This window comes from Pipistrellus hanaki, assembly GCF_964339955.1.
Source record: "Pipistrellus hanaki genome assembly, chromosome: 6".
NCBI classification, from domain to species: domain Eukaryota; kingdom Metazoa; phylum Chordata; class Mammalia; order Chiroptera; family Vespertilionidae; genus Pipistrellus; species Pipistrellus hanaki.
In genome coordinates, this window is record NC_140508.1 from 32,690,282 (window position 1) to 32,715,757 (window position 25,476).

At 44.8% G+C, this 25,476-nt stretch overlaps 1 protein-coding gene across 1 annotated transcript; it reads left to right on the plus strand.

Annotated features, from left to right (window-relative positions):
- Positions 1-492: 492 nt before the first annotated feature.
- On the plus strand, positions 493-24,863 carry NSFL1C (NSFL1 cofactor). The gene is made up of 9 exons (XM_084888177.1): positions 493-683; positions 2,944-3,041; positions 8,456-8,530; positions 12,169-12,334; positions 12,945-13,037; positions 13,873-13,982; positions 14,346-14,483; positions 22,529-22,693; positions 24,460-24,863. Exons 1-9 carry the CDS (start codon positions 582-584, stop codon positions 24,620-24,622), a joined length of 1,110 nt encoding a protein of 369 aa, XP_084744303.1. The 5' UTR covers positions 493-581; the 3' UTR covers positions 24,623-24,863.
- Positions 24,864-25,476: the final 613 nt, after the last annotated feature.

Sequence of the window (25,476 nt, forward strand, 5' to 3'; positions counted from 1 at the left end):
TTGCAAGGCCTGGCGGGCTGGATTTGGCCCGCGGGCCTTGTGTTTGACACATGTGCCTTAGAGACTCACGCGAAATTGAGGAGCCACCGAAGGCTTGGAAGAGAGGCGTGACCTGCTGTTCTAGGTCCGCTTTTGTTCCCTCGAGTGTGAGTGAGCCCCAGGAGGGCAGGGACTTTGCTTTGCTCGCTGCGGGTCGCCAGCCCTGGAAGAGCATCGGGCCCTTGATAACACTCCGTAACCATTTGAACAAGTAGGTGAACAAATGAATGAAGACCGGATGAGTCCATGATTAACTGACTCGTTCAGCCATCCTGCATTCCATCTACCCCCACGTTTCAAAGCCGCCGCGCCCAATCCGCCGCCGCTGGGCTGCCGCTCTGCGCCATGGCCGCCAGAGGGCGCGGAAGGAGCGGCGGCGTCGCCAGCACGGAAGGCTTTCCCTGAGGCACCGGTGAGGCGGAGCCTGCGGGCGGGCGGGCGCCGCTCTGCTGAGCCGGACCCACCCGCGGGCGGAACGCGACGGAGCGGCTGGTGCTGTGCAGCGGCGGCCGGAGCGGTTTGGGGAGCACACACGGGCGAACATGGCGGAGCGGCAGGAGGCTCTGAGGGAGTTCGTGGCGGTGACGGGTACCGAGGACGACCGGGCTCGCTTCTTCCTGGAGTCGGCCGGCTGGGATCTGCAGGTAGGGAGGGCCGCGCGGCGGGCCGCGTCGGGCGGGCCGGGGGCTGCGCGGCGCGGGCGCCCGGCACGTCCAGCCTGCGGCGGCCGAAGCGCACCGTCATCCCGCCGGGCCGCGGCCCGACACAGGCCTCAGGGGCCCGCGGCCGCCTGCCACGCCTCCGAGCTCAGCGGGGTCGCGGGAAAACGCGGGGCAGCCCCGGCCCTGCCCGGCCCTGCCTGGCCTCGGGTTCCCCTCCTGCCTCTCCGGTTCGTTGGGCCGGCGAGGCGAGGGCCCTGCAGCCACCCGGTGGGGACGGGCCCTGGGGGCGTGGCGGCCGCGCCGAGTCCCGGTCGGAAGATGCTCGGTCGGAGGCCGGGCCGGGAGACCCGTGGGGCCCGAGGTGGTCGTTTATTTCCATGTCCGACCGCAGGAGGGGGGAGAAGCCGGGCCAGGAACCCGGCCCACGCCCCCTCCCACCTCATGGCAGGGAGAAGCTACCTCCCTCCGGGGCGGTGGCGCCCGGTTGGAATGTGTTTATCTTTCTTATCTGAAAAATGGAAGTCTCTAAAGGTTATTGTCTAGTTCTCTTGTTCACTGGGATGTGTTAAATATTCATAAATGCTTATTAAGACATTAAGATGAGCCGCACGCAGGCTTTTTTTTTTTTTTTTTTTTTTAACTGTTTAATCACCCGCATCTGGAACAAGGCCCGGCACATAAAAACCATAGAAAGAATTGCATTGCATAAATGTTCCTGGCAGGCGTACATCTTGGATAGAGGATGATGAACCAGATGATGTTCTAACTGCTTTCCGTGTCTTGAGTCATTTAAACTTTGCATTTTGCAGCTAAGGTTCAGAGAGCTTAAGTTACTTGCTCAAGGCTTCATTCACTGCCTTCCGGGTGGAAGAGAGAACATTGGAACTCAGTGACGTCCGATTCCAAAACCCAGCTTCTTCACCACCATATGCCAGGCGCTTTACATATGATGGTTCGTTTAATCCTGGCAACACTGAGGTCAAGATGAGCCTCATGGTACAGACGAGGAGCTGGAAGCTCAGAGGGCAATTGATGTGCCAGGGCTACACAGCCAATACGTAGTGAGTTTGGGATTTGTGCTGGGTCTGCTGACGCCACCATTTAAATTGCTTCCCCAAAGAGAGAGAGCATCGCACCTCTGCAGACTCCGTGTGAGCAAAGCTCTCGTGCAGGGCAGAAACACAAAGTGCAGTTCCTGCCTGAAAGGCCTAGAAGCTCATGGTGTTACAATTAGCACGTCATCAGCCCCCGTCTCCTCACACTGTAGGTGGGAATCAGTGTCATGTATGTGACATGATTTGCCTGGCCAGGCCATCACTCATATCTCGGTGCCAATCACTCATATCCCGTGACTACACACTTTCTCCCTGCGAGCCTGTTGTGTCCTGCAAGTTACATTATATCCCATGGAGCCACATAGTTCCTAGTGGGATGATTATGTCCCATAACAGCTCGCTGCTTCCTTTAAGGCTGGTGACCTTGTGGACAGAAGCCATGTCTTTTTCATCTCTGTAGACCTCCGTGCTCTTATTTCTCTGCAAAGTAAGTGATTAGTCAATGCCTGCCCACTGAGTCGATGAGAGAAGCAATCACAAATGGCCAGAAGACTTCCATGTTCCTTGTGTATAAAGCTAAGACACGACTCTGTATACATATTAAAGGGTTTGCTCGTCCGCTGTGCAGGTTTGGTGGGATGGGTAGGACACAGCCTCGGGGAGAGAGTAGAAGTAGCATCTGGATTGGCCTCAGGTCCTGACTCCTGCCTGTCACGTAAGAGCAGAGAATAAAGCCTGCGCACACTGCCTGGGACGGAACCTGGCTCTGCTCCTTACCGAGTGTGTGACCGTGGCCGTTTCTTAATTTCTGAGGACTTCTGTGTTAACTACAAAATGAGAGGATAGTAGTTAAAATTGCATAGGGTTCTTTGAGGATGAAGTGAGTTAGCACATGTGCAATTACATTCAACGTGGCATGTCAGTGCTCAATAATTGTACACGGCTTTTCCTAGGTCATGTCTTTAAATAAAATGAGATTCATCCCAGCCTTCCCTCTTGCCTTTCCCCCTCACAGTAGGTGGAATTTGTTTCGGGTAGCAGTTGGTCTAATTTTCTATGACCCTCAGGTACAGAGCTAGTGTAAGTGTGGGCCTTACCTTTGTGTCTTTGCTCCTTTGTACTCGGAGGATATCTGTGTTAGATGAAGGCCTGTGTAAGCACCCCAAGTAACTACCTCTCTGTTTCAGATCGCCCTAGCGAGCTTTTATGAGGATGGAGGGGACGAAGACATTGTGACCATTGCGCAGGCAGCCCCCAGTTCGTTACCCAGAGGCACAGGCCCCAGGTAAGGACTAGCTTCAATAAATGCTACATGTGTGTGCTCCCAGCAGTGATGAGCTGTTTCCTAACTTGACAGACGGTTCAGGCCTGATATGGACCAGTGGGTTTCAGTGACAAAGTTAGACTCACTGCTGGGACCTAGTTCTTTGTCCAGAAGGAAACTGGTGGCATTCTCAGAAGCCAAGTTTGTGCTGGCACCTTAGAGGAACTCTGTGTCGAGCCTGCCTTCCCCCAATGCAACCCTGTTTGACCTCCCTGTTCCTCTCCTGTAGATGCAGAACACTCTCCGGTGGGGTCTCTCAGTGAGGGTGGTTTATGATCGTCCTGGAGGAAACCACAGAACCTCTTTTTAAGATGTTTGAGGGTCTTTTACTTATGAAAGTGAGGAGTGGCCTCCATCTCTGAGGTTTCAGTAGAAACCGAAGGACTTCCTTCCTGGGGTGCTCAGATGTACAAGATTAGACTTTAAGAGGGCTTTTGTTGTGGTTTTGGATTATTTGTTTGTTGACATTTTAGGATGCCCATTACCCTATTAAGAAGTCTTAGAGCCCAGCTGGCATGGCTCAGTGGTGTGACCCAGAAGGGCACATGCTCGGATTATAGGCTCAATCCCAGGTGTGGGGTGTGCAGGAGGCAGCTGATCAGTGATTCTCTCTCCTCATTGATGTTTCTATTTCTCCCTCCCTTCTCCTCTGAAATCAATAAGAATATATTTAAGAAAAAAAAGTCTTATAGAAAACAAATGTATTTGGGTTTGACTTCAATCCTGGAATATAGATACAGTGTTTCTTTACCAATGAGTTGCTAATTGTGTTTCTGAGTCTTAAATTACACGTCCCTTTATTTATTTGTTTATTTTTGGTTAATCCTCACTTGATATTTTTCAATTAATTTTCCGAGAGAGAGGGAGAGAGAAACATTGATGTGAGAGACACATATCAATTGGTTGCATGCACCCTAATTGTGGCTGGGAATGAGCCTGAAACTAACCCAGGCATGAACCCTTCACTGGGATTGAACCTCCAACCTTTTAGTGCTTGGGCTGGTGCTTTAACCATTGAGCAACACTAGCCAAGGCGCATTTTTTCCCTTGAACACTAACCCCAGATCTCATTGCTTGCTTAACTTTTTTCCCTACTTCCCATTTCCAGAGGAAAGAGGTTGTAGACAACAGATCTTTTCATTATTCGTAGGTGCTAACCTGTGAGATGGCCTTAATGGCACATCAGGTTGTTACTGCCTGGATCATGGCTATAGGATAAGGGCTCTTGCAGCTGCTGGTATAAATAGCTGATCTCCTGGGGTGAGAGTCTTTCATAGCCACCCCAGATTTCTGTTGGGGTGTTGGCATGTCAGAGATATATAACAGGAGAAGTTGAAATTTAGCCTGTGATGTCAGTCATGTATTCACACCTCTCTTCTCTAGTAATCCCAAAGTCCTATTAAGGGAGTGGTTAAGAGACCTGTGATCTTAGGCAGGTTACTTAACATCTCAGTCCCTCAGTTTTTCTCACTTGTCAAATGGGAATGGGAATAGTCCCTACCAAATAGGACAGTGGTCAACAAACTCATTAGTCAGCAGAGCCAAATATCAACAGTGCAATGGTTGAAATTTCTTTTGAGAGCCAAATTTTTTAAACTTAAACTTCTAATGCCATTTCTTCAAAATAGACTCGCCCAGGCCGTGGTATTTTGTGGAAGAGCCACACTCAAGGGGCCAAAGAGCTGCATGTGGCTCCCGAGCCGCAGTTTGCCGACCACTGAAATAGGAGAGTAAATGATACATACAAAGCACTTTGAACACAAAGAGCTATTATTATCATTTTATTATTACTGGCATCCATTCTCACCTTCCCCATTTTTTCTTTATGTTTCTTGTCATTTCACAGCAAGTATACATATTTAGAAGTAGATATAAAGTAAAAAAGTCAAGGAAAAGGAGAGTTTAATGTTAAGACTGAGGGCAGTAAAAGGCTGAATACATGCAGACTCAAAGGCCTTGTTTTATTGCTTTGGCTAAACCTCAGATGTGGCATTGCGGGAAAGGAAGGGCAATTTGTTGCATTGTTGTCCTTGCCCAGAAGGAAAACACTGACTACATTCTCCGAAGCCGAGCTTGTGCTACACCTCAAAGGAATTCTGTGTGGGGCCTGCTTCTTCCCTCACTCCTGTTTGACTTGACTGTTGCAGGACACTAAGCCTCCTCTGAGCTCTCCCCATGCTCCCCTCTCTTTCATCTCAGATATCTTTCATGTCGCACTGCTATGAATGACAATCATGACAATTAGTAAGTTACTCCTTTGACTCTAGACTCAGCAAGGTTCTTTTTTTAAATTTTTTACTGATTTTTCACAGAGAGGAAGGGAGAGGGATAGAGAGCTAGAAACATTGATGAGAGAGAAACATCGACCAGCTGCCTCCTGCACACCCTCCGCCAGGGATGTGCCCGCAACCAATGTACATGCTCTTGACCGGAATCTAACCCGGTACCCTTCAGTCCGCAGGCCGATGCTCTGTCCACTGAGCCAAACCAGTTTAGGCTCAGCAAGGTTCTTAGTGGGGAGGCTCTGAACTCTTTGGACAAATCCTTGGAATTAATGTGAGAAGGTTCATAAATTATCTGAGATTGTAGGCAGAAATTTGTAGTAATTTTCTGGCAAGGAAATCCATAGCATTTATCAGATTCTCAAAGGTCATCAGGACATAAAGGTTAGTCATTGCTACAGGAGAAAAATCTAAATTCCTTCATAGTAACAGTCACCATTATTCAGCACTTACCAAGTACCAGGGACTGGATTAAGTCTTTTTCTTAATTTTTATTAAGTCTTTATGTATATCTCTTTAGGCCTCTCTACAACTCTATGAGGTAGATACTGTTGTTATTTTCATTTTACAGATTCCAAGATCACACAGCTAGTAAAACAAGGATCTAAGTACAGCATTCTGGTTCCAGCATTTAGCTGAATTATGTCCTGCCTCTCCTTGTGAACTTTCAGGGTCCTCCAGAGTGCAGTGAACTTGCCATCCTAATCATAACCCCCCTTTTCTCATTTACCTCACTGATTTCTTGGTGTCTCGATTTTGCCTTGTTTTTGGTTCTTCTGCTTTTGTTTGATCCTCTTATCTGATGGGGCATGCCTATTCTTGCTTTCTGCCTATCCAGATCTCTTGCTTCTTTCCGGGTTTAGCTCCATTCCCACCTCCCCTATTGAGCATGTTAACCCATAGGCAAGACACTACAACCCTGTTCCTCAGAACTCCAGTCACAGCTGTAATTCACTTATTTGGTGTCTATCCTTTTTCTGCTCGATAACATCTCTACTGTGCTTTCGTGAACTCTTCTCCTGACATTTAACTTCATTTTTTATCACTAAGTAAATTATAAGTACCAAGAAGTGGTAGGGGCTAGTATTTCAGGAGCACCCACATCTGTGTAGCTCTGTCAGATATCCTCACTTACGTTCTCATATCTCAACCAGAGGCCTGGTGCATGAAATTTATGCATAGATGTGGTCCCTACACCTGGCCAGATTTAGAAGCGAGAGTGTCTGTCGTGGAAGGGCAGGTCCCAGCTAACTCTGGGCTCTGGGCAGCACCTGAGCCCCTGGGCCCCCACGTGTCCCCCTCCACCTGAGTCATCAGGCCCCCACATGGCTCCCTCAGCACCTGGGAACCGGGTGGCAGCTCTGACTTCTGTTGCCACCACTGGTAGGGCGATTGGTGGGGCAATTGGGCACTCCTAAAATACTAGCTGCCTTCACCTGGCACCACCTGCTCAATTGCTCTATCATCCTGCCACAGTCCTGCCCTCGTCTCTCTCCCCCCACCACCCACCTCTGGTTTTTATCACATTATTGTGTATGTCCATGGAATATGGGCATGAATGATTTTAAGGCAGTTGTTGAACAGGCCCCTAGATCATAAGCAAGGCTTGGAGATCCCGTACAGTCCATTGAGCAATGAAACTATTTTATTTGTGGGGCCTGAGAATTTGCAAACTGTGAGAAATGCAAATCCTCGGGCCCCACTTTATACCTCTATATTCGGGGTTTATTTTTTATTTTAATGGTTAAAATGGTTGCTGGTCGCCTCCCGCCCCTGAGAGCTCCTGGGCTGTGAGAGAGGGCAGGCTGGGCTGAGGAACCCCCCTTCCAGTGCAAGAATTTTCATGTACCAGTACCAGGCCTCTAGTCTTATATAATAATAGACAAACATGTAAATTAACCATACCTCCGCCACACCCACAGCCAATCAGAGTGAGTGTAAATTAGAAGGCCAAAGATGGCCGATACCCAGCTGCTCCAGGTGTAGAGTGGCCAGGCGGGGCAGGATACCTGCTATTCGAGGGAGAATGGAGGGGGGGGGAGGGACCTACAGGAGCAGAGTGCCGCAGCAAAGATGAAGATGGCAGACTGGCCGGAGTGAAGGCCTGGGTCCAGGGTCCTGGGTGAAAGCCAGTGCTGGAAGCCAAGGGAAGGAAGGCCTATTGCATGACTTTCTTCGTGCAGTGGGCCTCTAGTGTTTTTATAAAATGAATGTCTTGTGATCCTTGAAAAACTTAGATGGTTCTTCGCAGACAAATCTAAACTAGAAAAAAAGTGGCAGTGTAAGACAACGTCAGAGGAGGAAATTAATCCTCCACACACTCATTTTTTGTGTGCCTCTAAACCACACCACAGACAACTCTGCTTTTTTTCTAAACATTGAAAATACTTTAAAAAATTTTTTTTTATTGATTTCAGAGAGAAAGGGAGAGGATGAGAGAGATAGAAACATTAATGATGAGAGGATGATTGATTGGCTGCCTTCTGCATGCCCCCAACCGGGGATCGAGCCCACAACCTGGGCATGTGCCCTCAACTGGAATCGAACTTGGGACCCTTCAGTCTGTAGGCCGACACTCTATCCACTGAGCCAAACTGGCTAGGGTCATTAGTAATTTTTTAATATATTTTATTGATTTTTTACAGAGAGGAAGAGAGAGGGATAGAGAGTTAGAAACATCGATTAGAGAGAATCATCGAACAGCTGCCTCTTGCACACCCCCTACTGGGGATGCGCCCGCAACCAACGTACATGCCCTTGACCGAAATCAACCCGGGACCTTTCAGTCCGCAGGCTGACGCTCTGTCCACTGAGCCAAACAGTTTCAGCCATTAGTAAACTTTTTAAATAGTGCAGACTCCCATCCTGTTCCTCTCCCCCTTTTTAAACTTATCAATCCTGTGTCACCTTGAAGAAATAAATGCCACATTATTTTATATATAAACTTGGAGAGATTAACTGTTTTCTACAAAAATCCTCTTCCTATCCACCAAAAAATCTAACCCCAGTGTCCTCAACTCCTTAACAGCTGGTGATGGGGGTTACCTTTCATGAACTTCCCTGAGATAATTTTGTTGTTTTCTGCATCTCTAGCGATAACAGGGTAACATCCTTCAAAGACCTCATTCATGACCAAGATGACGATGAGGAAGAGGAAGAAGGCCAGAGGTGAGTCTTTGATGGGGGAACACAATTCACAGAAAAGTTCGTGCTAATGTATAAATCATGGTAAGGTGTAAGTCATGTAGAAGGGTAAGCGTGTTTGGTTATCATTAGCTATTGTTACCGTGGCCTCGTCACACACACAGTAGAAACAGTCTCCCCCTCCTCCCAGAGATAGCTCAGAAGTAATCCCTATCCCCTGTTACTACTGCGTTTATTTTGGTATATTCGGGGTTATTTTTGTTTTCAATGGTTAAAATATTAATTTGTTGAAGAAAATTATGAGAAGGGAAATAAATCAATAAGAAAGAAAAAAGTAACTTATGATACCACAACCTAGAGGTAACCAGGTATCAGTATTTTTTGGTGTATTTCTTTCCAGCGTTTTCTTTTTAATTAAAGCAATACATCCAGCCCTGACAGGTGTGGCTCAGGTGAGCATCGTCCTGTGCACCAAAAGGTTGCTGGTCCGATTCCTGGTCAGGACACATGGCTAGATTGCTGACTTGATCCCCAGTATGGGGTATGCAGGAGGCAGCTGATTGATGTTCTGCTCTCACATTGTTGTTTCTCTTCCTTCTTTTTCCTCTAAAAAAATCAGTAAAAAAAAAAAAACACATAAAAAAAAAAAAGTCAATACATTATTCCCCAGTGGCGTGGCTCAGTGGTTGAGCTGCAAACCGGAAGGTCACAGTTCAATCAGTCAGGGCACATGCTCAGTTGTGGGCTCCATTCCCAGTATGGGGTGTGTAGGAGGCAGCAGGTCAATTATTCTCTCTCATCATTGATGTTGTTATCTCTCTCTCTCCCTCTCTCTTCCTCTCTGAAATCAATAAAGTAATATTTAAAAGTAAAATAAAATAAAAAGCAATACATCACATAATAAACAATAAAAGGCTTATAAATATATATTTCCCCCACTATACACGCACATATACTGTTTGTTTTTAAGTTTTAGGAATGTTATAATGAGATTAGTGTTCATTGTAGAAAATACAGAATAGTGTAATAAAAAAGTACAAACACTCATCTACTATTCGGTAACTACATAAATATTTTGGCCTATTTTCACTTGGTCTTGGTTCTGTGTATAAATACACTTTGTTTTATATACTGTATTTTACATGGTGATAGTCAGATAATTTTGTTTTTCTGTCGGGTTACTGCTAAATCTTAAATACTTTTTCATGTTAAAATTATAAGTGTTTTCAGTGACTATAATAATACATCATATAGATGCCCAACATTTTGATTGTTTTATTTTTTACCACTATAATTATTAGTGCTGTGAAGATATCTGTCAGTTAATCTTTGACTACATTTCAGATTATTTTCTTAGAATAGTTTCAAGAAATGAAAATACCAGGTCATGGCCATGAATGATGTGGGGTTTTTTTTGTTTGTTTTTTTAATATATTGATTTTTTTTTACAGAGAGGAAGAGAGAGGGATAGTTAGAAACGTTGATGAGAAAGAATCATCGATCAGCTGCCTCTTGCACACCCCTACTGGGGATGTGCTCGCAACCAAGGAACATGCCCTTGACCAGAATCGAACCTAGGACCTTTCAGTCCGCAGGCCGATGCTCTATCCACTGAGCCATACCGGTTTCGGCTGATGAGTGATTTTTGGTGTTTTTTTTTTTTTTTTTAATGAATTTACTTTAGTGTTTGTTTTTTAAAATCTTTATTGTTGAAAGTATTGCAGATGTCCCATTTCCCCCCCCCCCCCCCCCATTGACCCCTTCTGAGCAATTCCACCTCCATCCCTCCGCCTCCCATCTCTGGTCTTTATCACACTATTGTGTATGTCCATGGGCTATGGGCTGAATGATTTTAAGGCAGTTGTTGAACAGACCTCTAGTTCATAAGCAAGGCTTGGAGATCCTGTACAGTCCATTGAGCAAAACTTCATCTACCTGAAATGAGCAAAAATGAACTGGCTGCAGCCTCATTTCACGGGTTTTGCTTCTTTGTGGATTCTGCCTTGGTCTCTCAGACATTCTTAAGGAACATTGTGTAATGACCATTATGGAAATGCAATTAGCTTATCATGGTCATTCTTTGGGAATTGGGCTGAGAAATTGCATATGTTTTATTCTTTGATTTCATCTGAATACACTTTACACTGCCTTCAGCCTTCTTGGATACATTCAAGGTTGAGAAAGAAATGTTAACTTGGGGGTTTTACACTCCTTGAGTGACAGGCAATGTCATCATGTATGTGACTGCCTAGCTCCTAAATGACCTGTTCGTCCAAGCATTGACCCTTCATTTCACCTCCTAATTACTTCCTTGGCTCCTCAACCTTTTAGACCTGATGACTCTGGTGGTAGTGTTCTTGCCAAAGCCTATAGCTTTGCCTTGCAAAATACATATATATATATATATATATATATATATATATATATATATATATATATATCATATTTTTACAGAGAGGGAGAGGGAGAGAGATAGGAACATCAATTAGAGAGAAACATCGATCAGCTGTCTCCTGCACACCTCCTACTGGGGATGTGCCCGCAACAAGGTACCTACCCTTGACCGGAATTGAACCTGGGATCCTTCAGTCCTTAGGCCAACGTTCTATCCACTGAACCAAACCAGTTAGGGCTGCCTTGCATTTCTTAGGGAATGTCAGGAAATGAAAGGCTGAGACTTATTTTTATAGGTTCTTAATTCCCCCTATCCAGGTAATGCTATTGACTTAGCTGTGAATAGGAGTAATAAGGAGGCAGCTAGCCAGGCTATGTAACTCCTGGTTTTCAGACCCAGGTAAAAAAGTGCTAACTTAATCTCAAGCTATGCTTGGCCCATTGCAACACCCAATGTGGGTGTCTTCAGGCTTGTTTTTGGGCATCCCTGACCTTTTCCAGTACACTCACCTCAGTGCCCCCAGTATATGTCACAAGATTAGCAAGGTGAGGTAAGGCTTGGGTGAGCTGTTGATGCTGTATCACCCCACCTTACATGTGTGCATTACTTTGTGCTTGTTCTTTTGCATACATCTGCTGATTTGAACCTCATGGCCCTGACTTAAGGAGCCGGTAGGTAGAGCATGTGATTCTCCCCTCTCATTTCAGAGACAAAGAAAATAAGATGCAGGGCAATGCACTGTCTTGCCCAGGGTCACTCAGCAGCAGAGCCAGTACTGGAGTCTCGCTGCCTGTACTGATTATGCCATTGTTACCATTAACACAGAACTGCTGAACTGCTAGTGGCAGCTGCTTCTGACTGTGACCATAGTTGCTATGTTCTGGAGAAGTGCTGACCACCGGATGGCCAATTGCCAGTGGGACTCTCCGGAGCTGACTTGCTGTCATGCATGCCTGGAATGCCTTCCCCTTGATTTCTTCGCCTGATAATCTCATCCTCTTACCCAAGACTCAGCTCAGAAGACACCTTTCTTAGGAAGCCTTGACTGTCCTCCCCAGCTCAGTGTTCCTAGAGTATCCCTTATACTGGCCTGTTGCTGCTCACCCTGCATTGTGCCTGCCTGCCTCCTTACATATGCCCCAACTAGATAGTGAGTTCCTTAAAGATGAGCATAGTACCCTTCTCCTCAGTGTGCCCAGAACCTGGTACATACTGTCTATTTGTATTTTCAAGTGCGTTTGGTGTTAGATGTGTATTTTCTGCACAGGTTTTATGCCGGAGGCTCAGAGAGAAGTGGACAACAGATTGTTGGCCCTCCCAGGAAGAAAAGTCCCAATGAGCTGGTGGATGATCTATTTAAAGGTGCCAAGGAACATGGAGCTGTAGCTGTGGAGCAAATGACCAGGAGCCCTGGAGAGACCAGTAAACCAAAAGTGAGCATAGAAGGTCATCTCTGTCTACAGGACTCAGGTTCCAGCAAGAGAAGGAGGCCCTCCTCACCCCAGTAGTGACTGAATTTTTGTTTTGTTTTTCATTTGTCGCTTACTTTCATACATGGTTTCTCCCACCCTTTAATATGAAATTAACATTTGGAGCGATGTTTTCAAACTTGTGACCCATGGTTTGGGTTGGGTGCAGAACCTAACCCATTTTTATATGGCCTATCCGATTTGACTTAGTGTTTTGCTTATTTTGTTTTAATTGAATTAATAGATACCTGTTTTATATAAAATCTGGATTTCTGTCACTTTGGGGAAATCATATAGTTATCCTATACACCCTTTTCTACATGGTGATGATTAACTAGAGCTAGGAGCAACTGTTCTCTTGAGCCAAGCAGCATTCCCCTCTTCCAGTTCTCACCCTAATCCTGACCACTTAATGACCAGGCTGTAAATGGCTCTGCAGTCCACCTGGGCCTGTAGCTCTACATTTATGGGAAGTGGATCTAGTAGTTAACGAGCTTTTACTATAATACATCAAGAGAATAACCCCACCTCTATTGACCCAGTCTTCAAGTCTTTATGAACTTTTCTTTTACAGCCATTTGCTGGGGGTGGCTACCGCCTTGGGGCAGCACCAGAGGAAGAGTCTGCTTACGTAGCAGGAGAAAGGAGGCGGCATTCCAGCCACGATGTGAGTGTGCATCTACCTTCCTTAGGGGAAGTTTGTGAACTGTTCTACCGTTTTTCAGAGGGGACTGGTCATGTTGCACGTGAACCAGCAGCCTGTGAAAGGGAAGAGACAGTGCCCTTGCTGTGGCCCATGAACAGAGAGGCTTACCTGAGAATCCAAGGGAGCTTTCATCTGGCTGGGCAGGGGGCTCTGAGAAGGGGTAAGCAGAGGGGATGGACAAAGAAGTCAACTAACACTCCATGGACCTCAGGCAGAGGGGCAGTATATTCAGGGTTGTCTGGTGAGATAAGCACAGCTAAAGAATGATCTCTAGACCACCAGAAGAGGTGTGAAATGCAACCTAAATTTTTTTTCTTATTATTTTTCAGTTCTCTTGCTCTTGTGCATAAGGGTTTCTCTCCCCCCCTCCTTGTAAGACTAATCATACTATATAAACAATTTTGAGGTTGTTTTAATTTAATATTAATGCCATAAACTTTTTTTAAAGTTCCCTTTTTAATATATTTTATTGATTTTAGAGAGAAAGGGTGTGAGGGAGAGAGAGATAGAAATATCAATAATGAGAGAGAATCATTGATCGGCTGCATCTGCATGCCTCCTACTGGGGACCGAGCCCACAACCCGGGCTTGTGCCCTTGACACAGAATCTGACTGGGAATCGCACCTATGACTTCTTGGTGCATGGATTGATACTCAGCCATTTAGCCACACCAGCCAAGCTGTCTGTGTTTTAATAATGGCACAATAAAATAGTAAAAACATGCTAACTTGCAGGTTCACAATGGTGTGCTTGCGAGGTTCCTGACAATGTATGGACTACGTCCTCTTGTCACAGGTTCATATAGTGTTGAAGCTCTGGAAGAGTGGATTCAGCCTGGACAATGGTGAACTCAGAAGCTACCAAGACCCATCTAATGCCCAGTTTCTGGAATCAATCCGCAGAGGGTGAGCAGAAAAGTCCTCTTCTGGATTCCAGGTCAGCGAGTGAGATGGGGTGATCTGAATGTTTACTATTTAAGAAGTAAACATTTGTAAGCAGATTTAGCACAGTTGAGGTACAGATTCACAGATCTGCGCCTAAAACCTTCTGTGTCTTTCCTCTTTGGTTCTTGAGCAGAACCAAGTGACCAAATAAATACAGGTCTCTACCATGCCTTTGAGTAGACAAGAGAGAAGGGGAGGCAAACAGATAGCCATGAGAGTAGCCAGTTTCTGTGAGGCCCAGTGATTTTCACTGAGAAGTTTATACTATCACTGTCATTCCCATCCTTCTCTGTGTGGGTCCCAGCATTGCATTTTCTCCTGCAGGGAGGTGCCAGCAGAGCTCCGGAGGTTAGCTCATGGTGGGCAGGTGAATTTGGACATGGAGGACCATCGAGATGAGGACTTTGTGAAGCCCAAAGGAACCTTCAAAGCCTTCACTGGCGAGGGTCAGAAACTGGGCAGGTAAGGAGCGGAACTGCTGTTAGGTTCAACATATCCTGCGTACTGCTCACTTCATATAAGTCTTCACTCTTTACTAAGTATTTCACATTTTATTTTTATGGGAGGAAAATTATGGAGAATGTGAACTTTGATGTTAATCGACCTGAGTTTAAATCTTCATTTTCTAGCCACTTGACCTTGGACTGTATAGCCTCAGTTTTCCCACTTATAAAATAGGACTGATAGGAGTCATTATCTCTTTGATTATTGTTTTGAGGAGCACATAGGACTGCTCCACAATGAGTAGTAGGTGTAAGCAGTAAGGGTAACACATTGCTGGTTTGACTCAGTAGAGTGTGAAGCCTTGTGGCTAAAGGCTGAAACAGACACATATACTCAGGTCAGCTGAAATGGGGATTCAGGGGGAATAAGGAATCTTGGATTCTTCCCTCCCAGCAAGCCCTGCAGCAGCATGTTCAGGATCCAAAAAAGCTCAAATATACTGTTGACCAGTGCAGGATACTGGTCAACCATTATGTTAGCTCTTGTCTCTTACTTCTGGGCTCCTTCCTGAAACTCACTCTGCCACTTCCTGTGACTTTTCTGCCTGTGTCCTCTGGCATGGCCTCCATCTTGCATTCAGACCCCTGATGGGAACTGGTTAATTGATAGGCACTGTTACCTGATAGGCAGAGTTCTCCCACCAGACCCTTGACCACCCTATATGCAGGCTACCTTCTCTCGGGTCCCATTCACTTTTGGCCATGGTCATGGGGTCACTTGACCATTATTCTTCAGAGGGAATTGAGTACACATGAGAGGCACTTGGAGCATAGTCCTTGCTTTTCAAAGAGAAAGCTGAGGCTCTTGGACTTTAGGGTTACTACCCTTGGGTACATGATTGGTATGTGTTGGAGCCAGAACCCAGGCCTTCTAATTGGCATTCCTTCCCACAGTCCTGCATAACAAGAAATCCTCTCTGTCTTAGATCTGGCAGCTCTTCCATTGCCCTTGCTCTTCTCACCCTCATCTGCAGGGATCAGAGTGTGGTCTATCAACAGCTGTGCTTTTTGAGCTGCTGGCTGGCCCTCCTAGGATTCCCTACCTCCCTGTTGGCCAGCATGCTTCATCAGAGGCAAGGGTCATAGCTCAGGGCATTAGAGACCAACAGATTATAATTTACCAGAACCAACATAGTTAAGTCCACCTGCTTCATCATTTCACCTACCACATTGGGGTTGTGGATTAGTTCAGTACAACTATTCTCAAAGTAGTCCATTTGTAGCTTTCCTGTCAGCTATGGTAACCTATGTAGAGCACCAGATAATTTTTTCGTTTATTTTTATTAAAATGAAATGTGTTTTTCTTTTTAAAAACAAAACAAAACAAAACTAGAAAATAAAAAATATTCCTAAATCTAATTCCCAGATATATCCAGTCAGTATCTTAGAATTATTCTTCTAGTTTTATGTATATTATAGTGTGTGTGTAAACATGCTCTTTTAGCTCCTGCTGTTTTGCCTAATCCATATAGTTTTGCTGTCATTCCATATCAGCAGAAGTATTTCTATAACTTTTTTTTTCTTTTTTAAATATATTTTATTGATTTTTTACAGAGAGGAAGAGAGAGGGATAGAGTTAGAAACATTGATCAGCTGCCTCTTGCACACCCCCTACTGGGGATGTGCCCACAACCAGGGTACATGCCCTTGACTGGAATCGAACCTGGGACCTGTCAGTCCGCAGGCTGACGCTCTATCCACTGAGCCAAACTGGTTTCGGCTATAACTTTATTTCTAATGTTAATATAATTTTCTGTCCCATGTATGTGCTATAATTGAACCAGTCTTTGCTGTTAAATATTTAGGCAGCTGCTACTACCGGGTTTCCCCGAAAATAAGACAGCCTTCGAAAATAAGACCCAGTGCATGGAAAGATAAGGCATCCCCTAGCGCAACTTTGGGAGAAAAAATTAATATAAGACATTGTCTTATTTTCGGGGAAACGGTATTATGAACAAAATTGTAGAGAATATCTCTAATTAAATTTTTGTATCCCCCTTAATCATGGAGTAGGAGTAAACTTGCTGGCTCCAAAGGTCTTTACATTTTTAAATTGTCAAATTGACCTCCAAAAAAGGGGTTTATCAGTTTTTTACCCACCAGCAATTCTAGAGAGGCTCAGAACACAGTGAAATTTGGGGATTGTTCAGTTTCATAATACTAACAGGAAATGCTTTTATTAGAAGATCCAACAATATTATGTGTACAAGACTCCACATCTCAAAAAATGAAAATATTTTTAAGAAAGTCTATTTTAGCCAGATGGGAATACATACTTTATTAGTGTGGAGGATGAACCCACAGATGGAGACAGAGTGTGATAATCAGGTGTGGTGTTTGTCAGCTAAATAAATATTCATTGCCAGTTCCACTTTCATTTTATTTTAGTTCTGGTGTGTTGTTTTTTTTTTTTAATTTGTTCTTACTGATTTTTGTTTGTTTGTTTGTTTGTTTTTTAAGTGAGAGAGAAAAAACATTGATGTGAGAGCAAATTATCAATCAGTTGGCTGCCTCTGGCATGCAACCTATTAAGAATAGAGCCCACAAGCATGTGCCCTGATGGGTTTCAAACTGGCAACCTTTTGCCCTAGCCCAGTGGTCGGCAAATTCATTAGTCAACAGAGCGGCAAACCGCGGCTCGAGAGTTTATCCGCTCGCCAGTTTTGCTCAGTGGATAAAGCATTGGCCTGTGGACTGAAGAGTCCTGGGTTCGATTTCGGTCAGGGGCACATGCCTGGGTTGTGTCCTCGATCCCCAGTGTGGGTATGCAGAAGGTAGTGAATCAGTGATTCTTTCTCATCATTGATGTTTCTATCTCTTCCTCTCCCTTCCTCTCTGAAATCAATAAAAATATCTCAAAAATTACTTTACAAAAACAAACAAACAGGCAGTCTTTTGGTGCATAGAACAATGCTCAACCAACTGAGCCACACTGGCTAGGGCTTTTAAAAAGTTTTATATAGGTAAGTGAGATGGGATTTTAGTTTTTTACTCTAAACCAGGTGGATAACCTTTTGGGTTTGTTTTTTGTTGTTCCATTTTGTGGGGAGTGTGTGTGTGTGTGTGTGTGTGTGTGTGTGTGTGTTTTAGTTTTTTCCATAAATTTTACTGTTTTCCATTGTCATCTTGTCAACTAAAATGATCTGGAATCAAAAGTTTTAAAAAATTTCTCAAATTTGCTTCAAAAGTCAGTCCTGGGTGTTTTTTTTTTTTTTCTCCAGTAATCTGGAAAAATACTTTGAAGTGAATGAATAGGTTGTTCTCAGTTGAAAAATTTCTTTCAGTTACATTACACTTATTGTTTTAGCTGTTGCAGTTGTTTGCATGGGAACTAATTTGAAGATTTGGATAAGACTGCATTTATTTGAGTTTGAGTAACAAACACCAGAAGTTGCACTTGGGTGGGCCTGGATCACTCAGTGTGGGGATGAGCTTTGGCTGATCGCCTTGCTTTGTAGTAGTCAATTTTGATGGCAGGGTTTCAGAACTTATAATTGTGGAAACAAAGCATCTTAGTGTCCACTTTATTTTCACTACAAAGGAAATGAGCAGACAGGTGATTTAAACTCTTAATCTGAGTAAGACTCAATTTCCCTGTGATTCATGTGATATTTTCAGGGAGACAGTAAAGAAACTACTTTTTTAATAGATGTCTGATCTGATCTGACCATTCCTGCCTCTGGATGAAGTACCCTCACTGCTACAGATGGCCCAGCCACTGCTGGAGAGGAATGACCCAGATGATAGCAGTTCTCAAGCACCAGACAAGGCTGGGCATCCCTTGAACAGATGCACGTGGCTGTCCTACACGATGATTAGAACAATATAGATCTAATGTTCTTTGAATGTATTGCTTCAAATTAGAACCACAAGGCCAGTATTGAGGTTTCTCCTCCACTCCCTACCTCTCAGCATAGGCTGCAGTGCCTCTAGGGTGACCTTCCATTTACAGCCTATGGGTAGACAGTAGCATCTCTGAGTGATTTGGGTCCATCATTTAGGGAAACATAAGTGGAAGAGGACTTGAAGAATGATAGCAATCAGCTATTTGAGTATTTTCCTACAGTTAACTAAGGACTATATTAAATATTTCATATGTATTATAGCCTTTAATCCTGTTTTGATCCACATCCTACAAATAAGGATTCTGGGGCTTTTTTTTTATCTTGTTATTGAGTTTATTGGGGTGACACTGGTTAACAAAATTATACAGGTTTTAGGTGCATAATTCTACAAGATGTTAATGTAAAAACATTCAAACCTGTAAGAATTTTTGTGAGTTTATTTTAGCCAAACTGTCGACAATTGCTAGGAAGCAGTATTTCAATGGATTGGGATAATGCTCCAGAGCAGTTTCCCAAACTTCTCTCATGATGAGAATCACCTGGTGTTGTTAAAATACAGATTCCTGAATCCCAACTAAGAAGTGCTAAACTAGAATTTTTGGGAACATATAGGTAAAACTGTATAAATTATATACTTACAATTTTACCTATATGTTCCCAAAAATTCTAGTTTAGCACTTTTTTTTAAAAATATATTTTATTGATTTTTCACAGAGAGGAAGAGAGAGGGACAGAGAGCTAGAAACAGAGGATCATCGATCAGCTGCCTTCTGCACACCCCCCACCTGGGATGTGCCCGAAACCAAGGCACATGCCCCTGATCGGAATCGAACCCGGGACCTTCCAGTCCGCAGACCGACGCTCTATCCACTAGAGCCAAACCGGTTTCGGCAGTTTAGCACTTCTTAGTTGGGATTCAGGAATCTGTATTTTAACAACACCAGGTGATTCTCATCATGAGAGAAGTTTGGGAAACACTGCTCCAGAGAATGGTGGTCTTTCATCTATTTTTATACATTTCAATCAAAGAAGGAGACAGGTGGGTTACATGAAATCTATTGGTGATAGACGAGAGGTAGGAGAAAGCAAAGTGGGGAAACCTCGAAGTGGATAAAAAGCAAAGTGATAGACACATACTTAAGTGGATGCAGGATCGTTAACAAAGGAATTTGTGGTATCGGTCCTGGCATCCAGACACTTTAAGTTGTGCCCCAAAGGGCCCAGAAAAAGGGAAGTTACAAGTTACCCACATGTTTCAAGAGTGTGTTATCATAGATGCAAAAAGATATGCTTAAGTTAAGGTAAAGGTTGACCTTGTCAATGAAGATACCGGCCTAGGAGGTGACTACCCCCCAACTGCTTTTAGTTAAAGTTTAATTTCAGACCATCCTTTGTGGTTACTTAGGTCTTTGATTTTGCTAGACTGCCACGCAGGCCTTCCCTGAGCTTGGCAGGTTAGCATGTGACCCCATTTGTCAACAAACACATAAACTATACACTTATTTTGTGTTTGCCACTCCAAAGTGGTAAAAGTCTGTCCATCACCATTTATACCCCTTTACCCTTCTCTACCTTTCCTAACTCCCTCTCCCCTTTGCAAACACTACACTGCTGTCTGCGTCTGAGTTGTTTGTTTTTTTTTTCCTCTTTTTTTCTGTTTTGTGAAATTCTTTGTCCATGAGTCAAGTCACGCCCAAGAACAGTGCAGAGCTGGGTTCCCTCCATACTGCATTTTACCCTGGAATATATATATTTCAGACAGGAAAGGAGAAAGAGAGAGAAACATCAATGATGATAGAGAATCATTGATTGGCTGCCTCCTGCATGACCCCCATTGGGGATCGAGCCCACAACCCAGGCATGTGCCTTTGACCGGAATTGAACCTGGGACCTTTTAGTCCATAGGGAAATGCTTTATCCACTGAGCCAAACCAGCTAGGGCTAACCTGGATGTTCTTCCATAGCCGCATAGACTTTTATATTTGTTTCCATTATATTCTGGGTATGGTGCATTATTTTTAGCTATTATCTTAGTAATTATGGGAGATTTTGTTTAACTCCCATTTTATTGATGAGGCAATTTCATCTTGGGGGTAATGTTTCTGAAATCAAGTCTAGGTCAGTCTGACCCCTAGACCTGGCAGGAGAGTGTGGTAAGTGATAGAAGCACTGGACCTAGAGCTAGACAGCTTGGATTGTATCCTGGATTCACCTACCCTATTTCCCTGAAAATAAGACAGTGTCTTATATTAATTTTTTCTCCCAAAGTTGTGCTAGGTCTTATTTTCAGGGGATGTCTTATCTTTCCATGCGCTAGGTCTTATTATATTTTCGGAGGATGTCTTATTTTCGGGGAAACACGGTAGAACCAACACTGAAATTTTGGGAGAGTTGCTTAATCCCACTGTGCCTTGATTTCCTCATCTGTGAAGTGTTGGTGATGAATCCCTTCCTCGCATGCTGTTGTGAGGATTAAATGAACTGGTACTTGCAAAGTACTCAGCACAGGGTCCAACTTGGTAATGGGTGCTTCGTAAACATACACTATATTCTCCATGCTTCTCTAACCCACCTTATTTTCAGAGTATGCAAGAGAAACAGTCACGCATGGCAAGTCCATGTGTCATGCTTTCTTTGACCTTCAAATGATGAGCACCAGCTCTATGCAAGAGGCTGTGCTAGGAAGAAAGCCAAAAATATCAGTTGCTTTCTTGTATGGAGTGCCCTGTCTTGGGCATTCTGCATACATTATCTTATCTAATCCTATAGCAGAACAGTTCCTTGTGCTACACATGGAGAAACTGAAGCCCTGGGAAGTCAAGTGACTTATCCAAGGCCAGTCCTCTTGTTTAATTTAGCAGTAGAGCAGGGACCAGATGGCCGGTCCTGTGCTGTTTCTCCAGCATCACACTGACTCCTGAATAATAATGGCTGCCATTCAGTAGACTGAAATTCTCTGCAAGAGATCAACAAGTGTAACATGAAAAGGACATGGTGCTAGAATAAGTTTGCCTTGAGCATCATGGGGCACTAGCGTATTAAAGTCTTGAGAGATAGGTGGCATTTCTGAGACCTTCCTAGAGATATCTCAAGGGACAGGACTCTAGGAAGCACATTTGGGAAATGACTTCCAGTTCAATGTGTTAAGAGCACCCTTCTTAGTTTTAAAGATCAGAGGGAAGGGAGACGTATAGGGACTGATGTGATTAGAGGCTTTGAGGGGAAACAAGATCTGCAGAGGCCTAGGCCAGGGCATCTGCTAAGAGAAAGGCTGCGAGCAAGATGTATGTTGGTTTACAGGAGAGAGACAAAGATCAGAGAATTGGGAATTGTATGTACTTTTTGTGTTTGTCAGCTACCCTAATTGCTTTATTTGATTCACTCCTTAAATTCCCACAAAACCTGAGCAGGGCTAGTAGCCTTAACCCTTGTTAAAAATCCTTGTTACCATCCTTGTTGAAACTAAGGGAGCTTAAGTAACTTGCTGAACACACCATGGCTAGGGGGTGAATTCCAGCCTCGGTCCATCTGCGAGCTCTAAACACGGCAGCAGACACCATGTCTTGTTCATAAAACATCCCGCACCCACTCCCCTTTCTCATAGTTGGCACATGAGTATGAAATAGACACATGAGTGAGGTTTCAGTAGGGAATGCAGGCCTGAAAATTCCATCACAGAGAAAGAGTCTAGACTCATCCCTATGTCCCATCAGCCACGGCCAGGCTGTGTGAATCCTGCCTCCACTGCAGACTTAGAGTGCTTCTCTCCCCATTCTGCCTTCCACTTCTCATTGAAGCTAAACGCATCCTGATCTGTTGGACCCTCCAAGTTCCCGCCATGGTCTCTCCCACCCCAGACTGTGTTGCATACAGCTTTCATCTCTTTAAGCCCTTATTCATGTGAGGACATCAAGGAAGAGGGGGTTGAATAACTTGCCTAATGTTATTAAGAGTGAGGGGGAGCTAGCAGTTACTCAGAGTCTGAGGTGAATTCTGCTGGGCCTGCCCATGAGGGCAGGCATTCTTAGTCATTCCTGTTTCAGCAAGACCAAACACAATGCCAGGTGCAGCAAATGCTTAGTAAAAGTCTGAGACAGGATCTTCCTCCTGCTTCGGGCCTTGTTTTTGTTAGTATCCTGACATGATCCTCTCTCCTCAGCACTGCACCCCAGGTATTGAATACTGACTTTCCAGCCCAGCAAGCAGAAAATGAAGCCAAAGCCAGCTCTTCTGTCTCAATCGACGAGTCACAGCCTACCACAAACATCCAAATACGGCTTGCTGATGGCGGGAGGCTGGTGCAGAAATTTAATCACAGCCACAGGTACCTTATGTTGTCTGGCCTACCTTATTTTAGGAGGGTCCCAAAGATTCCCACAAAAGGGGGAAGCAGAGGACTGTTTTTTCTTCTAACCTCAGCAGGCACTCCATGCCTTTCGAAAAGGAGGCAGTGGAATGGAAAGCATGCAAGTCTGAAGCCTTTGGCCCCTACTTCCATTAAATGAGGCCAGTGACTGCTCTCTTGGCCTACTGTGGTTCTCATTCCTTTCCTGTAAAATTAGGGGATTGGATTCCTTAGGGATTTTTCAGCCATCACACTCTTTATTCAAAGGAAATCTCATGCTAAATCCCAAATGTAGAACAGATAAAATTTGAACAGCTGTGCTTAATAGAAAGGAGAGGAGACACAGGACCAGCATCCCACCCATGGCTTTCTCCACCTTCTTCCCACAAGGGGTCTCTGAAAATGACCAGGCTGTTAAGATCTCTTCCAGTTCTGGCATTTGAGAATTCCAGAACACCTGCTTTACTACCTCAGATCATCTGGCCTGGATCAAAGCAAACTGCCTCCCTCCATTAAGACTCAGAGTGATGAAGTGATTAGCAGGGGAAGATAGAGTAAAGATATTTCACAACTCCTTTTTCTAGACTAGCAGTGTCTAAATGTCATCAATCATAGGCCAGGTGAACCAGAACCCACATGTGAGACTCAATGAATGGCTTGACAATCCTTGAGTGTTGACAAGGCTCACATGTCGGGTAAGCTGTGAAACAGGCCCCAGGAGCACATGGAATCTTTGTTCAAACATTTCTGTTCAGTAGGAACTATTCACTGCACTGTCAGGTACTTTGTGTTTAAGGGAATTAATTCATGTCACTTGTCTGAGTTCTTGGCCTCAGTTTCATGTCACTCAGTAACTCAGGCTTTTCAGCATGAGTGTTGCTCACTCACCCGGGTGGTCAGCCCATCCCAAGAGTTTACCAGCTGGTGGGTAAGAGGATTCTGCTGGAGGTCTCAGACTATGTCATGGATATCTACGCCCTGAGATGTGCCAGATTGTGAATTGCATAAATTTTAAGTGTTGGAGGTAGAAGTTTCTGTTTAAGCACTCTAGGGAAGAAGGCTGGCTCTTTCAGATCACTCTTCTCATGGTTGGTGACCATGGTGGTTCAGGACACAAGCAGTATCTAGAGTAGGGATTCCTGGCACTCAAGGGTTACTGACCTTCAGTGATTCTTCTCACTAATCGTTTTAGTGATTTTCTAAGAGACGTAGTATTTGCTGCCCTTATGGGATTCATGGTCTACAGGGGGAGACAGACCTTAATCCTATCCCAAAATTATTTGATTACAAACTTGATCAGTACTGTGGAAGCAAGATCAGGGGATGGAGCTTGGGGAGAAGGCTGTTCAAGGAGGCAGCATTTGAGCTGAGGCCTAAGGTTTGTTTAGTATTACTTGGGAAAAAATCAGGCAGAGGAGCTTCTAGAAAGAGGGACCCAAATGTAGGCAGGGAGCATAGCATGATAAGGAACTGAAAGGAGAAGGGTGGTGTAAAATAGGTCAGGCCTTGGGACCACAGTAAGGAGATGGGCATTTCTCCCAAAGAAAATGGGAGTAACCCTGAAGGGTTTTAGGCAAGGGAGTGACCTGCTCAGGTGGGCTTCCAAAGGAGAGCTTTGGCCACTCCAGAAGATGGGGCCTCGGGAGGGAGCTTGGGGATGTGGTGCATCCTTCTGAAGGGTGGGGTTTGTGGGCAGCAGAGAAGGGCACTGCTCACCCACTTCCCACTCACCCCTGCTCCACCAGGATCAGTGACATCCGACTCTTCATTGTGGACGCCCGGCCGGCCATGGCTGCCACCAGCTTTGTCCTCATGACTACTTTCCCGAACACAGAGCTGGCTGATGAGAACCAGACCCTTAAGGAAGCCAACCTGCTCAACGCCGTCATCGTGCAGCGATTAACATAACCACTTGGCCCTGCCAGGTGGCCTCACCTTCCTCCTGTGTTTCCCATGGCCAGCTGCCCCGTGGAGACTGCCCCTTCCGCCCCCTCTTGAACACCCAGCAGCCCAGTGCCGTCTCCTCCGTAGCTCTGGGTTCTTAGATCTCCGTTGGACATTTGTTTTCTCCTTAGTTGCATTTCCTGGGTTTTTGTGACGATCAATGGACTTTAAAGAAAAAAGATAATAAAAACAACTAAAAAAATTGGAGGAATATTGCCAGCATGTTATAGGGAACCTCTCCCACTGAAATAGGCTTTGATTGCTTTAAAATAACTTCTCTCCAGGGCATGTGAGAAGAACCTCTCCTTTCTGCGTAAAAATTGCTTGTGGCCCACAATACCCATCCACTTGTGTGTCCACCTGCCTCTCCCCCGATGACTAGTGGAGGATTTCCCCCTTTATAAGGAAGGAAGTGGGGGACTTCGAGAAAGGGGATTTGCAGCCACTTACTCCCATAAGAACAAATCTCTTGCCCAGATAAAACCAGGCAGCAGCAAAATTCCCCAGATCTAGAGGCACATGACTCCTTCAGATGAAAATAAATATTCCCTGTGCTCCTTTCACTCAACCTGGGAAGTTCGAACCAGTTGAGATTCTAATTTCACCTGTCTGCCCCGGGCCTTTCCTCCCTCATCATCTGGGCCATTGTCACCCTGGTGATTCTCAGCTGCTCTGCCATTGCTTTACTCCACGTGCAGAAGTGTGTACGTAGGGAATAGATGGGATATCTTCTCATTGGGAAACAGTTCATGCCAACCTGAGTTCAGAGTCAGGGTATCTTAGTGAGAAATAATCAAAAGATTACTGAGCACCCTAGC

What these genes read in the sequence shown, in the direction of transcription:
- NSFL1C (XM_084888177.1), top strand. Translation starts at nt 582, where the DNA reads ATGGCGGAGCGGCAGGAGGCTCTGAGGGAGTTCGTGGCGGTGACGGGT. An exon ending in GAGGGTCAGAAACTGGGCAG is followed by an intron (nt 14,484 to 22,528) that starts GTAAGGAGCGGA and finishes CTCTCTCCTCAG; the next exon opens with CACTGCACCCCAGGTATTGA. An exon ending in AAATTTAATCACAGCCACAG is followed by an intron (nt 22,694 to 24,459) that starts GTACCTTATGTT and finishes CTGCTCCACCAG; the next exon opens with GATCAGTGACATCCGACTCT.